This window comes from Schistocerca piceifrons, chromosome 2 (genome assembly GCF_021461385.2).
Source record: "Schistocerca piceifrons isolate TAMUIC-IGC-003096 chromosome 2, iqSchPice1.1, whole genome shotgun sequence".
Lineage (NCBI taxonomy): Eukaryota > Metazoa > Arthropoda > Insecta > Orthoptera > Acrididae > Schistocerca > Schistocerca piceifrons.
In genome coordinates this window covers 976,222,290-976,239,769 of record NC_060139.1, presented here as the reverse complement: position 1 = coordinate 976,239,769, position 17,480 = coordinate 976,222,290, and the positions used below count along the sequence as shown (strand labels likewise).

General features: G+C 42.9%; 1 protein-coding gene across 1 annotated transcript in view; it reads right to left on the bottom strand.

Moving 5' to 3' along the window:
* The window catches only part of LOC124776527 (probable ATP-dependent RNA helicase DDX46), a 172,942-nt gene that overhangs the window by 76,210 nt on the left and 79,252 nt on the right, over positions 1–17,480 (bottom strand). The window contains exon 9 of the mRNA XM_047251554.1: positions 1,947–2,106. Coding sequence (XP_047107510.1) covers positions 1,947–2,106 — 160 coding nt within the window. The remainder of the gene's footprint in view (positions 1–1,946; positions 2,107–17,480) is intronic.

Here is a 17,480-nt window from a genome sequence, read left to right as displayed (position 1 = left end):
GATTGAACATATGCTTGCGAGAGTGGAAGCTGTCATCAAGGCTAAGGGTGGGCCAACACCATACAGAATTCAAGCATTACCGATGAAGGGCACAACAAACTTGTAAGTCATTTTCAGCCAGGTGTCTGGATACTTTTGATCACATAGTGTACTCAGATTGTGGAAAAACAATGAAGTACAATAAAACTATAGCAAATAAAAAAAGAAGTTTTCTTTTCTTTCCTGACTATATTATCTGCAAATTTCCATCGCACCTGCTATCCAATTTCAGAAGTAAACAACATCAATTAGTGAAATAAACATAAAACAGATGGCATTAACTATTTTAAACATGTAACACACTGATTAATTAGAAAATTTTAAACATTACTCTGAAATTCAGCTGATTTCAGGGCGATATTTTTTGGGAAGCAAGGGACAAGTAAATGTATTCACAAAGGAAAGTCACACTAACATGCCACAACTTAAATTGGAAAGAACACACAGAAAATGTGGGAAAGGAGAACCAAAAACTGCATTTTACCGGAGTAGCACTTAGAAGAAGCAACAGATCTACTAAAGAGACTGCCTACACTAAACTTGCCCATCCTCTTTTAGAGTACTGCTGCATGGTGTGGGGCCTACACCAGATAGGATTAACGAAGTACATCAAGAAAGTTCAAAGAAGGGCAGCATGTATTGTATTATTGAGAAATAGGGGAGAGAGTGTCAATGACCTGATATAGAATTTGGGGTGGACATCATTGAAACAAAGGCTTTTCTCACTGCAGTGGCATCTTCTCATGAAATTTCAATCACCAACTTTCTCCTCCAGATGTGAAAATATTTTGTTAACACTGGCCTACAGAGGGAGAGACAATCATTATAATAAAATAAGGGAAATCGGAGCTCACATGGAAGGATATAAGTGGCCGTTTTTTCCGCACACTGAGAGTGGAATAACAGAATTATTGTGAAGGTGTTTCAATAAGACCTCTGCAAGGCACTTAAGTGTGATATGCAGAATAGCCGCAGAGATGCCGATGATGCCAAGAGCTTACAAATACTTCAGCCAAATTCTGTTGTCTCTTATATTACAAAGATATGAAACTTCTGCTGAACTATGAGACTAAGAACAATTAGTGTTACTCAAATTAAATGACTTAAATGAGTACATGTAAAGAGTATTATGTTAGTGTTGTGAATTATAGAAATGAGAGAACAGCAGAGGCAAAGTTGGGCACAGCATGTTTAACCCATCAATCTGATGGATGTAACCTATTTCCTAATTTCATAAGAGTGGACAATTTTCAGATTTGACATAGGTTAACATACAATATACACTCTGCTCTGCCTCTCACTTGCCCTTCTCTGTCTCATCGCAAACAGGCTTTATGGTAAAATACTGGTGCCCTCTACTCTCCCATTTCAGGACTTCAGCCACCTGTCTCCCATCATGTACCAGGTTTCAGAAAGGAGCCACATTTCAATTGAATCATAGTAAGCAAAGCCTGAAGCACCAATCACATCTTATTGGGAAGTGACATTATACTGTTCAGAAATTTAAAAACCTGAGATTTTGAAAGAACTTATCCGATTGTCATTGTTCTATTTCAGGTGTTCTACTAACACTTTCAGTGCAAAGCTTGCAATGGTGGCAGAGATGTTACATCACAACGTTTCATAATGATAATGCATTTGATACACATTTTAAATGCAGAAAGACTGCCGGTTAAGTTACTACAGTAGTAGTTACTCTGTTGTTTCCTATTATTATTGTTATTGTTTACTGTTATTATTGTTCTTTGTTTTTGCTGCCTATAATTAATACATACATACATACACACACACACACACACACACACACACACACACACACACACACACTTTTTTTAATGGAAAAAAGATAAAAGTAATGTGCTCAGCCATGAGAATATCAACTAATAGACTCTACTACATAATATTACCTGACATAACTGCTGGAATCGCTTGAGCCTGAATTGGTGTAGGCTTCTCGTAATTCTGCTTTTTTAAGATTTCCAACTCCTTTTTACTCACACCACACTGTGCCCATGTTTTTATAGGCCTTGGACATCCTTTCCCTTTTACTTTTATGCCTTCTAATTCCTAAAAAGAAAGACAAAAACAGTCTTCATTAATATAAAACATTCTTCTGAAACTCATTAAGTTTGTACTGTTAAAGCCAGATGCTTACTCAATCAAACCAAATAACTCTAAAACGCTGGATAAGTCTCACCCAATGATTCCAAGAGACATATATGCTGAACACAAGCATACAAAGACATATGCTCATTCCAAAACACATTCAGTATTAGAAGTGAGAGAGTTAAAATTTTATCACTTATATCATTCTAAGAGAGCGGGCCAAATTTCACTAAACACCACATCAGAAAAATATATAATTTTAACACAGGACAAATTCCAAGAGAAAAAAATATGAAAATGGCAAAATTAAGAAATGTTGACAGGTAAGTCACGAGATTGGGATAGATTTTTGTGTAAAATTGGACAAGCCTGATCAAAGAGCAAATGTTAGCTTACAAAACTGTAAGGTCATTATTTTACATGAAAATTCTACAATTAATAACTATGACAATCATTCTGTAGGTGGTTACAAATGTGGTTACAAATAACCGGACAATGTACTGCAAGAAGAATGATACATGAGATAAAAATGGCCACTGAAAAAGAAGGAAAAATTAAGTAAAATGTTGAGAGAGAGAGAGAGAGAGAGAGAGAGAGAGAGAGAGAGAAGGAAAAAAATAAGGACATGGATAAGAGCAGATAAGAAGAGAAGACACAGCATAATACTTAAATATATGTGCAACAGTGGAAACCAGCTGGGTAAACAAGGGGAGGAATTGGTGATGAGGGAGATATACAACAACAAAGAGAGCTGAGATACTGTTGGTGTTGGGAGAAAGCATCCACACTGGCAACATGGTGAATCAGACAGATACCAAGTTCTACAGCAGCACTTCACTTCAGAGAAAACGTGTTCCACAAGCAGGCAATGAGCACAGGCCTGTGAGTAGTGAATACTGAACCCCTTCCATCATCTCGGGGAATAGAGAGGGGAGCTGTGTGGAGACTTGTGTTAACAAGGAAATTGATCCTAAGGGACATGTTTGGAGAAATCTAGAATGTATTTATATGCCCTGTCTCATTGCAGATCAATGACTTCAAGCTGCACATCAGTGCAAAATGGGCACTTGTAAACCTTTTAATCAATATTCACTAACTATCAAGAGGACAACAGATAACACTCACCCTCTAATGCTGACATACTGTTGTATCAAAACTTGAATTCTTCCTTAAGATTACCAAATGCTTTGATCCTCATCTTTTCCAGTTTTTCCACAGTCCGTGTTTCACTACCACACAATGCTGTGCTCCAAAAGTATATTCTCAGAAATTTCTTCCTCAAGTTAAGGTCTGTGTTTGATAGTAGAAGACTTCTCTTGGACAGGAATGCCCTTTTTGCTACTGCTAATTTGCTTTTTATGTCCGCCTTGCTCCATCCATCATAGGTTATTTTTCTGCCTGGTTAGCACAATTCCTTATCTTCATCACCATAGTGATCACCAATCCTGATGTTAGTTTCTTACTGTTCTCATTTCTGCTACTTCTCATTACTTTCGCCTTTGGTTTACTCTCAATCCGTATTCTGCATTCATTAGACAGTTCATTCCATTCATCAGATCATGTAATTCCTCTTCGCTTTCACTGAGGATAGCAATGTCATCAGTGAATCTTATCACTGTTATCCTTTAACCCTTAAATTTTAATTCTTATCTTGAACCTTTCTTTTATTTCCATCATTGATTCTTCGATGTACAGATTTAACAGCTGATAGACTACATCCCTGTCTTACACCCTTTCTCATCCGAGCACTTTGTTCTTGGTCTTCCACTCTTATTGCTCCCTCTTGGTTCTTGTACATACTGTATATTACCCGTTTCATAAAGTTTACCCCTGTTTTTCTCAGAATTTCTAACATCTTGTGCCATCTGGCATTGTTGAATGCTTTTTCCAAGTCGACAAATCCTATTAACATTTTTTGATTTCCCTTTAGTCTTGCTTTCATTACCAACTGCAATGTCAGGATTGCCTCTCTGGTGCCTTTATCTTTCCTAAAGCCAAACTGATAGTCATCTAACACATCATCAATTTTCTTTTCCATTTCTCTGTATATTATTCTCGTCAGCAACTTGGATCCACGAGCTGCTAAGTTGATTATGCAAGGATTCTCACACTTGTCGGCTCTTGCTATCTTCGGAATTTTGTGGGTGATGTTTCTCCAAAAGTCAAATGGTACATCAGAGTCGTACATTCTACCCACCAATGTAAATAGCTGTTTTGTTGCCACTTCCCCAATAAGTTTAGAAATTTTGATGGAATGTCATCTATCCCTTCTGCCTTATTCGATATTCAGTCTTTCAAATCTCTTTTTAATTCTGATTCTAATACTGGATCCCCTATCTCTTCTACATTGACTGCTGTTTCTTCTTCTATCACATCATGTAAGTCTTCTCTTTCACAGATGCCTTCAATGTACTCTTTTCACCTATCCAATTCTCTACATTAACAGTGGAATTCCACTGCACTGTTACCTTCTTTGTACCTCTGTTTTTCTTTCCAAATTCTGTGATTGGCCTCTTTAGAGATCTCCATTCCTCTTCAACTGAATTGTTTACTGAGCTATTCCTTATGACAGTATCTACAGCCTTGAAGCTTCAAGTCTATCTCTTCATTCCTTATATCTAAAAAGAAAGATGATGAAACTTACCAAACAAAAGCGCTGGCAGGTCGATAGACACACAAACAAACACAAACATACACACAAAATTCTAGCTTTCGCAACCAATGGTTGCCTCGTCAGGAAAGAGGGAAGGAGAAGGAAAGACAAAAGGATATGGGTTTTAAGGGAGAGGGTAAGGAGTCATTCCAATCCCGGGAGCGGAAAGACTTACCTTAGGGGGAAAAAAGGACAGGTATACACTCGCACACACACACATATCCATCCACACATACACAGACACAAGCAGACATTTGTAAAGGCAAAGAGTTTGGGCAGAGATGTCAGTCGGGGCGGATGTACAGAGGCAAAGATGAAGTTGAAAGACAGGTGAGGTATGAGCGGCGGCAAATTGAAATTAGAAATTAGCGGAGATTGAGGCCTGGCGGATAGCGAGAAGAAAGGATATGCTGAAGGGCAAGTTCCCATCTCCGGAGTTCTGACAGGTTGGTGTTAGTGGGAAGTATCCAGATAACCCGGACAGTGTAACACTGTGCCAAGATGTGCTGGCCGTGCACCAAGGCATGTTTAGCCACAGGGTGATCCTCATTACCAACAAACACTGTCTGCCTGTGTCCATTCATGCGAATGGACAGTTTGTTGCTGGTCATTCCCACATAGAACGCTTCACAGTGTAGGCAGGTCAGTTGGTAAATCACGTGGGTGCTTTCACACGTGGCTCTGCCTTTGATCGTGTACACCTTCCGGGTTACAGGACTGGAATAGGTGGTGGTGGGAGGGTGCATGGGACAGGTTTTACACCGGGGGCGGTTACAGGGGTAGGAGCCAGAGGGTAGGGAAGGTGGTTTGGGGATTTCATAGGGATGAACTAAGAGGTTGCGAAGGTTAGGTGGACGGCGGAAAGACACTCTTGGTGGAGTGGGGAGGATTTCATGAAGGATGGATCTCATTTCAGGGCAGGATTTGAGGAAGTCGTATCCCTGCTGGAGAGCCACATTCAGAATCTGATCCAGTCCCGGAAAGTATCCTGTCACAAGTGGGGCACTTTTGGGGTTCTTCTGTGGAAGGTTCCGGGTTTGAGGAGATGAGGATGTGGCTCTGGTTATTTGCTTCTGTACCAGGTCGGGAGGGTAGTTACGGGATGCAAAAGCTGTTTTCAGGTTGTTGGTGTAATGGTTCAAGGATTCCGGACTGGAGCAGATTCGTTTGCCACGAAGACCTAGGCTGTAGGGAAGGGACCGTTTGATGTGGAATGGGTGGCAGCTGTCATAATGGAGGTACTGTTGCTTGTTGGTGGGTTTAATGTGGACGGACGTGTGAAGCTGGCCATTGGACAGGTGGAGGTCAACGTCAAGGAAAGTGGCATGGGATTTGGAGTAGGACCAGGTGAATCTGATGGAACCAAAGGAGTTAAGGTTGGAGAGGAAATTCTGGAGTTCTTCTTCACTGTGAGTCCAGATCACGAAAATGTCATCAATAAATCTGTACCAAACTTCGGGTTGGCAGGCCTGGGTAACCAGGAAGGCTTCCTCTAAGCGACCCATGAATAGGTTGGCATACGAGGGGGCCATCCTGGTACCCATGGCTGTTCCCTTTAATTGTTGGTATGTCTGGCCTTCAAAAGTGAAGAAGTTGTGGGTCAGGATGAAGCTGGCTAAGGTAATGAGGAAAGAGGTTTTAGGTAGGGCGGCAGGTGATCGGCGTGAAAGGAAGTGCTCCATCGCAGCGAGGCCCTGGACATGCGGAATATTTGTGTATAAGGAAGTGGCATCAATGGTTACAAGGATGGTTTCCGCGGGTAACAGACTGGGTAGGGATTCCAGGCGTTTGAGAAAGTGGTTGGTGTCTTTGATGAAGGATGGGAGACTGCATGTAATGGGTTGAAGGTGTTGATCTACGTAGGCAGAGATGCGTTCGGTGGGGGCTTGGTAACCAGCTACAATGGGACGGCCGGGATGATTGGGTTTGTGAATTTTGGGAAGAAGGTAGAAGGTAGGGGTGCGGGGTGTTGGTGGGGTCAGGAGGTTGATGGAGTCGGGTGAAAGGTTTTGTAGGGGGCCTAAGGTTCTGAGGATTCCTTGAAGCTCCGCCTGGACATCAGGAATGGGATTGCCTGGCAAACTTTGTAAGTAGTGTTGTCTGAAAGCTGACGCAGTCCCTCAGCCACATACTCCCGACGATCAAGTACCACAGTTGTGGAACCCTTGTCCGCCGGAAGAATGACGATGGATCGGTCAGCCTTCAGATCACGGATAGCCTGGGCTTCAGCAGTGGTGATGTTGGGAGTAGGATTAAGGTTTTTTAAGAAGGATTGAGAGGCAAGGCTGGAAGTCAGAAATTCCTGGAAGGTTAGGAGAGGGTGATTTTGAGGAAGAGGAGGTGGGTCCCGCTGTGACGGAGGACGGAACTGTTCCAGGCATGGTTCAATTTGGATAGTGTCTTGGGGAGTTGGATCATTAGGAGTAGGATTAGGATCATTTTTCTTCGTGGCAAAGTGATATTTCCAGCAGAGAGTACGGGTGTAGGACAGTAAATCTTTGACGAGGGCTGTTTGGTTAAATCTGGGAGTGGGGCTGAAGGTGAGGCCTTTGGATAGGACAGAGGTTTCGGATTGGGAGAGAGGTTTGGAGGAAAGGTTAACTACTGAATTGGGGTGTTGTGGTTCCAGATTGCGTTGATTGGAATTTTGAGGTTTTGGAGGGAGTGGAGCTGGAAGTGGGAGATTGAGCAGATGGGAGAGACTGGGTTTGTGTGCAATGAGAGGAGGTTGAGGTTTGCTGGAAAGGTTGTGAAGGGTGAGTGAGTTGCCTTTCCGGAGGTGGGAAACCAGGAGATTGGATAGTTTTTTAAGGTGGAGGGTGGCATGCTGTTCTAATTTGCGGTTGGCCTGTAGGAGGATGCTCTGAACAACAGGTGTGGATGTGGGAGAGGAAAGATTGAGGATTTTTATAAAGGATAGGAGTTGATGGGCGTGTTGATTGGCTGAGTGGATGTGTAGGTGAAGGATTAGTTGGGTGAGGGCAATGGATTGTTTGGTTTGGAACTGGTATAGGGACTGATGGAAAGAAGGGTTGCAGCCAGAGATGGGAACTTTAAGTGTGAGGCCTTTGGGGGTGATGCCAAATGTCAGACAAGCCTGAGAAAATAAAATATGGGAGTGTAATCTGGCTAGGGCGAAGGCATGTTTGCCCTAGCCAGATTACACTCCCATATTTTATTTTCTCAGGCTTGTCTGACATTTGGCATCACCCCCAAAAGCCTCACACTTAAAGTTCCCATCTCTGGCTGCAACCCTTCTTTCCATCAGTCCCTATACCAGTTCCAAACCAAACAATCCATTGCCCTCACCCAACTAATCCTTCACCTACACATCCACTCAGCCAATCAACACGCCCATCAACTCCTATCCTTTATAAAAATCCTCAATCTTTCCTCTCCCACATCCACACCTGTTGTTCAGAGCATCCTCCTACAGGCCAACCGCAAATTAGAACAGCATGCCACCCTCCACCTTAAAAAACTATCCAATCTCCTGGTTTCCCACCTCCGGAAAGGCAACTCACTCACCCTTCACAACCTTTCCAGCAAACCTCAACCTCCTCTCATTGCACACAAACCCAGTCTCTCCCATCTGCTCAATCTCCCACTTCCAGCTCCACTCCCTCCAAAACCTCAAAATTCCAATCAACGCAATCTGGAACCACAACACCCCAATTCAGTAGTTAACCTTTCCTCCAAACCTCTCTCCCAATCCGAAACCTCTGTCCTATCCAAAGGCCTCACCTTCAGCCCCACTCCCAGATTTAACCAAACAGCCCTCGTCAAAGATTTACTGTCCTACACCCGTACTCTCTGCTGGAAATATCACTTTGCCACGAAGAAAAATGATCCTAATCCTACTCCTAATGATCCAACTCCCCAAGACACTATCCAAATTGAACCATGCCTGGAACAGTTCCGTCCTCCGTCACAGCGGGACCCACCTCCTCTTCCTCAAAATCACCCTCTCCTAACCTTCCAGGAATTTCTGACTTCCAGCCTTGCCTCTCAATCCTTCTTAAAAAACCTTAATCCTACTCCCAACATCACCACTGCTGAAGCCCAGGCTATCCGTGATCTGAAGGCTGACCGATCCATCGTCATTCTTCCGGCGGACAAGGGTTCCACAACTGTGGTACTTGATCGTCGGGAGTATGTGGCTGAGGGACTGCGTCAGCTTTCAGACAACACTACTTACAAAGTTTGCCAAGGCAATCCCATTCCTGATGTCCAGGCGGAGCTTCAAGGAATCCTCAGAACCTTAGGCCCCCTACAAAACCTTTCACCCGACTCCATCAACCTCCTGACCCCACCAACACCCCGCACCCCTACCTTCTACCTTCTTCCCAAAATTCACAAACCCAATCATCCCGGCCGTCCCATTGTAGCTGGTTACCAAGCCCCCACCGAACGCATCTCTGCCTACGTAGATCAACACCTTCAACCCATTACATGCAGTCTCCCATCCTTCATCAAAGACACCAACCACTTTCTCAAACGCCTGGAATCCCTACCCAGTCTGTTACCCGCGGAAACCATCCTTGTAACCATTGATGCCACTTCCTTATACACAAATATTCCGCATGTCCAGGGCCTCGCTGCGATGGAGCACTTCCTTTCACGCCGATCACCTGCCGCCCTACCTAAAACCTCTTTCCTCATTACCTTAGCCAGCTTCATCCTGACCCACAACTTCTTCACTTTTGAAGGCCAGACATACCAACAATTAAAGGGAACAGCCATGGGTACCAGGATGGCCCCCTCGTATGCCAACCTATTCATGGGTCGCTTAGAGGAAGCCTTCCTGGTTACCCAGGCCCGCCAACCCGAAGTTTGGTACAGATTTATTGATGACATTTTCGTGATCTGGACTCACAGTGAAGAAGAACTCCAGAATTTCCTCTCCAACCTTAACTCCTTTGGTTCCATCAGATTCACCTGGTCCTACTCCAAATCCCATGCCACTTTCCTTGACGTTGACCTCCACCTGTCCAATGGCCAGCTTCACACGTCCGTCCACATTAAACCCACCAACAAGCAACAGTACCTCCATTATGACAGCTGCCACCCATTCCACATCAAACGGTCCCTTCCCTACAGCCTAGGTCTTCGTGGCAAACGAATCTGCTCCAGTCCGGAATCCTTGAACCATTACACCAACAACCTGAAAACAGCTTTTGCATCCCGTAACTACCCTCCCGACCTGGTACAGAAGCAAATAACCAGAGCCACATCCTCATCTCCTCAAACCCGGAACCTTCCACAGAAGAACCCCAAAAGTGCCCCACTTGTGACAGGATACTTTCCGGGACTGGATCAGATTCTGAATGTGGCTCTCCAGCAGGGATACGACTTCCTCAAATCCTGCCCTGAAATGAGATCCATCCTTCATGAAATCCTCCCCACTCCACCAAGAGTGTCTTTCCGCCGTCCACCTAACCTTCGCAACCTCTTAGTTCATCCCTATGAAATCCCCAAACCACCTTCCCTACCCTCTGGCTCCTACCCCTGTAACCGCCCCCGGTGTAAAACCTGTCCCATGCACCCTCCCACCACCACCTATTCCAGTCCTGTAACCCGGAAGGTGTACACGATCAAAGGCAGAGCCACGTGTGAAAGCACCCACGTGATTTACCAACTGACCTGCCTACACTGTGAAGCGTTCTATGTGGGAATGACCAGCAACAAACTGTCCATTCGCATGAATGGACACAGGCAGACAGTGTTTGTTGGTAATGAGGATCACCCTGTGGCTAAACATGCCTTGGTGCACGGCCAGCACATCTTGGCACAGTGTTACACTGTCCGGGTTATCTGGATACTTCCCACTAACACCAACCTGTCAGAACTCCGGAGATGGGAACTTGCCCTTCAGCATATCCTTTCTTCTCGCTATCCGCCAGGCCTCAATCTCCGCTAATTTCTAATTTCAATTTGCCGCCGCTCATACCTCACCTGTCTTTCAACTTCATCTTTGCCTCTGTACATCCGCCCCGACTGACATCTCTGCCCAAACTCTTTGCCTTTACAAATGTCTGCTTGTGTCTGTGTATGTGTGGATGGATATGTGTGTGTGTGCGAGTGTATACCTGTCCTTTTTTCCCCCTAAGGTAAGTCTTTCCGCTCCCGGGATTGGAATGACTCCTTACCCTCTCCCTTAAAACCCATATCCTTTTGTCTTTCCTTCTCCTTCCCTCTTTCCTGACGAGGCAACCATTGGTTGCGAAAGCTAGAATTTTGTGTGTATGTTTGTGTTTGTTTGTGTGTCTATCGACCTGCCAGCGCTTTTGTTTGGTAAGTTTCATCATCTTTCTTTTTAGATATATTTTTCCCACGTGGAATATTTCCCTCAATTATCTTCATTCCTTAGTATTTCTTTATCCCACTTCTTTGCACATTGAATCTTCCTAACTAATCTCTTGAACTTTTGCCTACTCTTTGTCACAGCTAAATTTTGATCTCAGTCTATATCTGCTCCTAGGTATGTCTTACAATCCAATATCTGATTTTGGAATCTCTGCCTGACCATGATGTAAATAACTGAAATCTTCTTGTATCTGCTGGCCTTTTCCAAGTATACCACATCCTCTTGTGATTCCCAATACTACATTAGAAATCAATGTACGCAAGGTGTTTCAGGAGGAATGGTAAATGTTTTAGGAGATGGTAGTACAGACTAATTAGAATAAAACATTCCATATAATATACGTCCATTTTTATTGGCTGCACAGGTAGGACTGTTAGAATGTACATCAAACACTCACTCACAGAAGGTGTTACGCAAAAGGAAATGATTGAGTTCAAGGCTGATTTTTGTAAATTTGACTGAAGACTTAAATGCACTCTCAAATTATCTAGACAACATGTGTGTTGATCTTCTGAGATCATCTTGGCATTTTTTTATGGGGGCAGCCCAATCATGATCAGAACAATCAGTTCATCTCGTGTGTTTAGTTTTCCTTTGTAGACTTCTCTTTCAACAATCCTCTCACGTAAATTATTCCCAGAAGCAAATTCTAAAGAGGTTAGGTCTGGTGGCCTTGGTGACCAAAAAACGGTTATTTCTGCCTACCCATACTGTGAGCCAGCCACTCTTTCTTCTGGCAGAATGACTGAAGGGGAAGGAAGAGGGGTAAAGGAAAAGTACTGGTGTGGTTTAGGAGAAAGGCTAGAGTTCACAAAAGTCACCCAGAGGGGAAACTTACTAGACAGGATAAGAAGGAAAGACTTATTGTTGGGGACTGCAGAGGGCGAGATTTGAAAACCTGAGAGTTTAAAGGTAATACACATGATTGAGATTACCAGTAAAACATCCTGCATGAGTTAATATGAGCAAAATGCTAAGGGAATTGCATGTGATAGAAGTTGGAAGTGGACAGCAAAAAACAGACAGGTCAGAAAATGCAAGATGCGGAAAACTAAGGGAGAGAAGAAAGGAATAGTTACTATGAAGAAATGCTGACCAAAGAAATTAACATAAATTAAGGTCAGATAGGTGGCAAGAACCAAGAACATCTTGTAGCACCAGTTCCCACCTGCGGAGTTCTGAGAAACTGGTGTCTGGCATCTGAGTGCTGAAACAGGCACTGAGGTCTCGACTGTCATGTTGTAGAGCATGAGCTGCAACAGGATATTGTGTGTTGCCAGTATACACACTCTGCTATGCCCATTCATCCTAAATGATAACTTGCTGGTAGTCACGCACATGTAAAATGCCAAACAGTGCTTACATAATTGGATTCTTTCCCTAGACACCAGTTTCTCAGAACTCTGTCGATGGGAAACGGTGGTACAACATATCCTTGGTTCTCACCACCTGTCTGGCCTTAATTTATGTTAATTTTTTCGGTCTCAGCATGTCTTCATAGTAACTATTCCTTCCTTCACTCACCTCGAGTTTTCTACATTTTTCATTATCTGACCTGTCTATATTTCACTGTCCCTCTCCCATGTCTATCACATGCAACACACTTAGGCTGTTGCTCTTATTAACTCATGTATGGTGTTTCAGCAGTAATCTCTGTCTTGCATGTTACCATATCTTCCACCTTTAAGCTCTCAGATTTTCAAATCTCGCCCGCTGTAGTCCCCAATAATCAGTCTTTCCTTCTCATCCTGTCCAGTAAGTCTTCCCTGACCAAGGGTTCTGGGTGACTTTTCGGAACTCCACCCCCTTTCCGAAACATCACCAGTCCTTTTCCTTCACCCCTCTTCCTTCCCCTTCCCCTTCAACTGGCTCCAAAAGCTAGCAAACTGTAATACCTTGTATATGTGGGTTCTCCTGCTGCCTCTTGGTGAGTAGATTTTTTACCTATTCAGTTACTTATATTTTCAAAACTTGATTATTTTTGTTTGATTAGCCCATGTGGTCATCATTCCTTCTTATGTGACCCTCTTGTCAGTCTTTGTTGTCATCTATCTTGTTCAAACTATTGTATGTTTTCTACCTTTTGTACTACTCCACTAATTTACTTACCTGTACCATCTATGTTAACCAACATCTTGCTCCTACATCTTTTCTAGTACTGATTTCAGACCATTTAGATGGGTCCACTGTTATTTACAAATTTGCATACAACAATTTGTTTATGGTTCAGAACACTGTGGAGCCTTCTCCTGATTATCATTTGCCAATTTGTTTGCAAATTTGGCAGCTACACTTTCCTATTCACCATTTAACTTACTTATATGTAACTCTTTCATGTCACTGTATATTTGTTTTTCACCAAACTGCTGTGACTGCCTTTTACTGTCACCTCCTACATTACTTTATTTGCCAAACACATCAGATTACATTTTCTCCAGTGACTTCCTCTTTCTGTTTGCCCAGTTTTTAAAATTTTGACTGTTTTCATGACTTTCCCAAGCAACATTTTTTTTCTTTTCCAATCATTTTTTTGTATGATATAGGTCACTTTTCTGGTGAGAAATTCTCACCCATTCATTATGTCTTGTTAACCCTTGTCTGTTATCATTATTTTTGTATGACTTTGCGCAATCTTGCTTTTCTTCCATTCTTCTATCTTTTTCAACCCTCTGCTTCTCTTTTTTGCCACTATTACTATCTCCAACACTCCAAACCCTCCTCTCTTGATATGATGAATCCCATCAGATATTACATCCATTTCTTTTGAAAACGTGCTTTCGAACTATCAACACTGAGGTCTCACTTTCTGTTTCTATAAACCTGCTTGTCCCTTGGAGTTGCTCCCAAAGGCTTTATCCTGAAAGTACCTGTTTCTGTATGTAATCACACCCCACACCAGCCTCTTTTACAAATTCAAAAACAGCAATCTCTTGCACTTGCCCAGCTGTGCGACTTGACTGAGTATGTACGTGAAGATGTACGCCAGCTGTCTGACACCTCTACATACAGGATCTTCCATCAAGATCCTGGTGTTTCAAACTGACCTGCAGTCCTTCCTTAAGACCTTAGGCACCTCACAAGGACTACCAACCTCTATCCATAGAACTTCTCACCCCACCCAAAGCGTGCACCCCCATATTTTACCTGCTTCCTACAAACCCATTCACATTGGCTGTCCCATAGCTGTTGGCTTCAAAGCATTCATTCACCGAACATATATCTGCCTTGGCTGATTAACATCTGCAATCCATAGTACAAAGATTTTCCTTCTATTTTGAAGATACCAACCATTTCCTACATCGTCTGAAATCTGTGCCTGTCCCACTCCCACCACACATCTTGCTTGTCACGATTGATACCACCTCCCTCTACACCATCTCCCATGTACACAGTCTGTCTGCTTTGAACATTTCCTCAGTCAGGGCCCACCTGATTCCAAACCTATTACACCCTTCCTCCTCTCCTCAATCAACTTGACACTTACCAACAACTACTATTCCTTTGAGGGGCAGACATAAAAACAGATCAGGGGTACAGCCACAGGAATCAGGATGGCTCCTTCCTATATGTCAGCCTTTTCATGGGTCACTTGGAGCGGGCTTTCCTGGGATCCATAAGCCTTCAGCCCGTTTTGGCTTAGGTACAATGACAACGTCTTTGCCATATGGACTCATGGTGAGGTCCTAACCCGAATCCCATGCCCCTTCACTTGATGTCGACCTCATCCTCACCAAAAGTCAGCTACACACTTCTGTTCACATTGTATCTACTAACCAACAACAGTACTTGTATGCTGACAGTTGCCATCTTTTCCATGTCACACATTCCCTCCCATACAGCCTTGGCATTCATGGCAAATGCATTTGTTCAGATGCAGACTCTTTACAGCAACATACCACCATTCTCACCTCAGCCTTCACTGGGTGTAATTACACCACCACTCTAGTCCGAAAGCAGATTTCCGGGGACATCACATCCAATCTTGGTACTGCTGACCCCTCCAAATAACAGCTTAGTAGTACACCACTTGTCACTCAGTATTATCCTGGTCTTGAATGTTTTAGTCAGCTACTTCAACAAGGCTGCGAGTTCCTAAAATGAAGTCCATTCTATCCAAGACTTTGCCCACCAACCGATAACAGCTTTTTGTTATGCTCCCAATCTCTGCAATATCCATGTCAGACTCTACACTCCTTCTGCACCCATCTCCTCACCCCATGGCTTCTACCCCTGTGACAGTCCCCGCAGCAGGACTTGCCCTATATCCTACCACCACCTATACCTGCCTTGTAACTGGCAAAATGTATACTATCAAAACAACCACCTCTGAAATGATACTTGTCATATACCAGCTAGCATGTAAACACTGTTTGATAGGTGAACACTGTTCAGTCTTTTACACAGGCATGACTAATGATAAGTTTTCAATTAGGATGAATGGCCATAGGCAGAGTATGTATATTGGTAACACACAATATCCTGTTGCAGAGTACACTCTACCATATGACAGTCATGACCTCAGTGTCTGTTTCACCAAACATGCCATCTGGGTTCTTGCCCCCAGACACCCAGTTTCTCAGAACTCCATAGGTGGAAACTGGCACTACAACATGTCCTTGGTCCTCGCCACCCGTCTGGCCTTAATGTACATTAATTTCTTTGGTCTCAGCATTTCTTCATAGTGACTATTCCTTTATTCACTCACTTCTAGTTTTCCACATCTTTTATTTTCTGACCCGTCTATTTCCCACTGCCCCCCACCCCCCCGTCATATACAATGCCCTTAGCCTTTTGCTCTTATTAACTCGGGCACGATATTTTAGCAGTAATCTCTGCCTTGTGTACTACCCATCTTCCACCTTTGAACTCTGAGGTTTTCAAATCTCACCCACTGCAGTCCCCAACAATCAGTCTTTCCTTCTCATCCAATTTGATAACTGTCCCCTGACCTGCTATTTTGGGTGGCTTTCCTGAACTCTAGCATTTTTCCTAAACTACACCAGTCCTTTTCCTTTACACCTCTTCCTTCCCCTTCAACCACTCTGCCAGAAGAAGGAATCACTGGCACCGAAAGCTAGCGAACAATACCACATTTTAATGTGTGTTCTCCTGGTGTCACTTGGTGAGTAGATTTTTTATTTATTCAATTACTTATATTCTCAAAAATTGATTATTTTTGTTGACATATCCTTACTGTGAGGAACATTACATTTAGATGATGTGTCACCTGATGACTAGAATGTGCAAGGGCCCAATCACATTGGAAGAATGTATTCATCCTTGTTGCCAATAAAATGTCTTCCAAAAACACTGCAAGGTTGTTTTCAAGAAAATCTAGATAATGGGATTCTGCTACGACAATTTGGTTGCATGATGGGCCCAATCAACTGATTGTCTATCACAGCACACAAAACATTCACAGAGAAGTGTTTCTGAAAATGTCTCTACACAAAGACAATTTTTTTTTTTTTTTACCACTAATGTGAATTGTGAGTGTTGTTGATACCATCATGACTGACGATGGTTTCATCAATAAACAGTACTAAGAGAATTACTCATCCGTTTGTATTAGTGAATGACAAAATACAACTGCACCAGTCTCACTAATTTAGTGAAAACATAAGTAATCACCCTTGTATCCAGTACCTGTCAGTTAACACACTGTCCAAGCAGCAGCAGAATTTCCATTACAAAACTTGTAGATGAATAACACACCAGCATACTCAGCATTTGTAAATATGTTAAGTATGCTTGAACAGTACAATAGAATAGATCAACAAACAATAATCACAATTTAAAACTTCAATTATGTAAACTCATACACAGCTTCACGGCTCGGACTTCAAAGCAAAAAATGACAACTGATACATAAATCTATAGCTACTGAAAACTTAGTTCTGTAACCAGCTCTATCTCTGTAACCAAACAAACTCAAGACACACAATATGGAATGTTTTATTTGAATTAGTCTACACTACCACCTCCTAAAATATTTACTATTCCTTCTGAAATATCCTGTATGGCATGGACCAATACAAAGGCTATTGCTGGAATTGTCATAGGACCGTGTCAGTTCAGTTCTCAGCAGATCATTATGCGAGACTGCATACTTGTGGAGCTGCAAGTCTTCTCTCTGGCATCAGTCTTGTATGAATTACACTTCTTACAAACAGTTGCAAAGCTGAGTATACTGCAATAGGGGAATCTCAACTTGAAACATCAGAAAACTAACAAGAATGGGAACAGCAGAAGAGGTAATGGCAGCTTACGATACTGAAATTTCGGGACTGGGTGAAATACAGTGCCAAGGAAGCG